Source organism: Dendroctonus ponderosae, unplaced genomic scaffold, assembly GCF_020466585.1.
Source record: "Dendroctonus ponderosae isolate FM_Combo_2020 unplaced genomic scaffold, Dpon_F_20191213v2 Dpon_F_20191213_11, whole genome shotgun sequence".
In the NCBI taxonomy this organism is placed as follows: domain Eukaryota; kingdom Metazoa; phylum Arthropoda; class Insecta; order Coleoptera; family Curculionidae; genus Dendroctonus; species Dendroctonus ponderosae.
Window position 1 is genome coordinate 1,405,104 of NW_026017213.1, and position 3,543 is coordinate 1,408,646.

The window sequence follows — 3,543 nt, forward strand, 5'->3', positions numbered from 1 at the left end:
TACTTTTGCGATGTTGTCACACGTAAAACACGATCTTTTTAAGAAGCGCAAATGTCATGCAGAGTATGCAACATGCATACACCATCCCAAGACCAAGAACTCTGACCAAGAAGGTGTTTCAAGTTGAAAACAGTATTTGCGGCATCTCTAACATCTGGCGGTGAACAGGCCATTGGATTTTTAAAACTCATTGTATACGCTTACAAAAGTACTTAAACTTAATTACAAACTTCAAAACATGACATTTCAAAAAATGACATTGCCACAAAATTTGAAATATAAAATCGATGCATTTTATTATTCGTGTAATCTTAAAAAAAAAAAATCTAATCGTCTAAAAACTATAAAAAACTAATAAATAAATAAACTTGCTGAAAAAACTCATTGCCCATTTTTTTTTTGCTAATTGCGCCCAAGATTTTGGTGGAGACTGGCAACATTGCGCCCATTGAACTCTTATCGTAGTAGAAATGGTTATTTCCATCGACACCCTTGATCGTAAAAATTATCGATTTGAGCACGAAGGGTTTTTTCGGAACTGATTGTCGGAGGTGTAAGACAGAGACAAATATAGCGGTGCAGTAAGGGTTTTTGAAACAGACCGGGAAAGCGATAGATATGACGGGCGGAGGCAATACCCTTATGCGGTCGAAGCACAAAACCAAGTGAAAAGCCAAAAAAGGAGTTTGCTGAAGAAATAATTTGATTTTGGGCTCTTGGTGTTTATGGGCGGCTTTTTTGTACTAACTTGAAAAAATCGCGAGTGTCCATAAACCTTCCGAAAAATCACATTCACACTTTTGAAATTCGGGTTTAAAACTTGCCAAATAATGTTGGATGTCGATTGCATAGTATTTTTTTCGCATTTATTGTTTAACTCCAGTCCAATTAATCAAGAATCATAATTATTTACATCAGTGCCCCCAAAACTCTAAATATATACGCCTATAAGTCCCGCCCGTTACAATTTGGCCTTGCTCTCATTAAAAACAGCACCCTGGGATTGGAGCTGCTGAATTTGGTCCCCCGTGTACCCCAAGTCGCTGAGCACTTCCACAGTGTGCTCTCCAATTTTGGGGCTTCTGAGGTGCGCGTGCGACTGGGCCGGGGTTCTGCTCAGCTGAGGCGCTGGATTGGGGGCGGGGCCCGAAAAGGCGCCCTGTTCCCTGTTGTGGGGGTGCAAAGGCGCCTCATCCAGGTCGAGCACTGGAGTAACGCACGCGTCCACCTGATCGAACACTTCGCACCACTGTTTTTGGGTTTTCTGCAAAAAGGCTCGTTCAAACAGCGCGCGACTGGTCGCGTAGTCCATCTGCGGCGCCTCTTCTTCCGTTATGTTGAGCTGGCGCAGCAATTGGCTGTAGAATTGGGGCTCTACCGCAGCCACAGCCATGTATTTCTGGTCTTTGGTTTTGTATACGTCGTAGCAGGAGGCGCCCGAGTCGAGCAGGTTGGCGCCCCGCTCATTGCCCCACAGCAGGGTCGAGCCTTGGGAGCGGTAGAGGAAGCTGCCCAAGTAGGCCACTCCGTGAGTCATGCTGCAGTCCACAATCTGCCCTTTGCCGGACTTGTGGCGCTCCAGCAGGGCCAGGGCGATGCCCAGGGCGCATATTAGCCCCCCGCCCCCAAAGTCCGCCGCTAAGTTAACGGGAAAAGTGGGGCTCTGCCCCTTGCGGCCGAACAGCGATAGCAACCCGGACAGGGCCAGAAAGTTGATGTCATGCCCGGCGTGCTTTGCCAGAGCCCCTTTTTGCCCGAAGCCGGTCAACCGCGCATAGACCAACCGTGGGTTGTCTGCCATCAACACTTTGGGACCCAGGCCTAGTTTCTCCATAACCCCGGCCCTGAAGGGCTCAATTAATACATCGGAGCGCTGAATTAGTCGTCTAACGACCTTCACCCCTTCGGGGGACTTCAAGTTCAAGGACACGGACTTCTTGCCGTTGTCCAAAAAGTCGAACTGAGCGGGGGGGCCCGTCTGAAACAACCGGGCCATGAATTAACCTAAAACATACTTCACCAGAGTTGGTGGTTACTTTGTCGATCCGGATGACCGAGGCCCCAAAGTCGGCCAGCACCATGCCGCAAAAGGGGGCTGGCGCCAGCCCTGCAAATTCCACCACTTTGATGCCGTTTAAAGCCATTTCTTGACTTATTCGAATGGCCAATTAAATTGATAGAACGTATAGTCTGTGTCTGATAGTTCTAATCTGTGAGTCTGATCACAAGGCGTTAAAAGAGGAGCCGCCACATATTCCATAATATTATTGGTTATGTGTGATCAGGTGGCATGTGTGTTCTTATTGGTCCAGATGACAAAGCGGTTTATTTAAAAAGGCGTGTTCAAGTAAAGCATGTCTTTCGTTTGTTTAATAATATTGAAACGTGCTTGATTTCGAATTCTTTCGTTTTGTGCTCAACCGGATTGGCTGGATTTAAAATAAGTTGCCGCAAAATAGCCATTAAATTTATAATATTTCGAAAACTACACACTTTTGGAATAGACAACCTTACACAAACTTATTTTTAATACTGAATAAGACAAAATGATCAAAAATGGGAGTTTCCATTTGATATTCCTTCCAAATTAAGTAGCACATATTCCCTTACAGGRAAAATGTCATTCAATGTMAATGCTCTATTCGGTAAARCAATAATCAAGTATGGTTGCCATTTAAAAAAMCCAAAATTTTTGTCAAATGTCGAAAATGACAGTTATTTTGGAGAAATAACTGTCATTATGCCATTTTGTTTGAAATTCAATTTCCTACAAGTTCTCTATTTAATGTTTTCCTGTCAAATTAATATCAACGGAACTAGGAATAATTTGAAMGTTTACCTTAAATAAGTTTTTCCAAAATATCTCTTGACAGCTGTCAAATTTTAAAAAGATGAATTCGGTTTCGAGTAGAGCATTCAAAACTACAATTCTTTGACCATTTGACCTTCTTCGTAACTGCTCTAGTTCCGAAGATCCCTGTACTAGTCATCGATAAAAACTCACCCTGTATAAAATGCCTACAAAATATGCTTAAGAAATAATCAAATTAAAACGGGTAATAAATTGGTGAGGCAAATGCGCAATTTTCATCGGCCGGCGCGTCGTGGTTGCCACCGAAGACGACATACCGTACTGGACAGCACAGACATAAAATAGCCGTTGCAGTATACAGGGTGATTCAAAATTGGCGTCATTCCTCTGGAGGTGTTGTCTAGCGCTGTTATAGGAGTACAGAAAAAATAGTAAAATAAATTAATTGTTATTAAAAACTGAGAAATTTGCAAAAACCCATATCAGAAATACGGCAGCAATGTTTTTCAAGGTAATCTGCCTAATTAACATTGCGCAAATACCTGTGGCTTCGTAATTATTTAAAACTCCGGTAACCATGGAATTATACAGACTGGCAAGATAGACAAGGATAAACGGTAAATTCAACAAGATTTTTTGACGAAATGTCAACCTGTTCTCATAACCTCGAATATGGGTGTTTATAAATAAACCCTACAACACCAAACATTTGAATGGTTAACTCCAAACAA

At 42.7% G+C, this 3,543-nt stretch overlaps 2 protein-coding genes across 4 annotated transcripts in view; one reads left to right on the forward strand and one right to left on the reverse strand.

Moving 5' to 3' along the window:
• Positions 1–3,543, forward strand: part of LOC109536032 (serine/threonine-protein kinase polo) — a 15,771-nt gene that overhangs the window by 10,272 nt on the left and 1,956 nt on the right. The window lies entirely within an intron of this gene.
• LOC109536035 (alpha-methylacyl-CoA racemase) lies at positions 845–2,300 on the reverse strand. The gene is made up of 2 exons (XM_019902100.2): positions 2,037–2,300; positions 845–1,978 (listed from the first exon to the last, which is right to left on the reverse strand). The coding sequence occupies exons 1-2, from the start codon at positions 2,142–2,144 to the stop codon at positions 962–964; spliced, it is 1,125 nt and encodes a 374-aa protein (XP_019757659.1). The 5' UTR covers positions 2,145–2,300; the 3' UTR covers positions 845–961.

Coding starts and splice junctions, on each gene's coding strand:
- LOC109536035 (XM_019902100.2), bottom strand. CDS start 2,144: ATGGCTTTAAACGGCATCAAAGTGGTGGAATTTGCAGGGCTGGCGCCA. Junction 1,979..2,036: donor CGGTCATCCGGATCGACAAA/GTAACCACCAAC, acceptor CGGTTGTTTCAG/ACGGGCCCCCCCGCTCAGTT.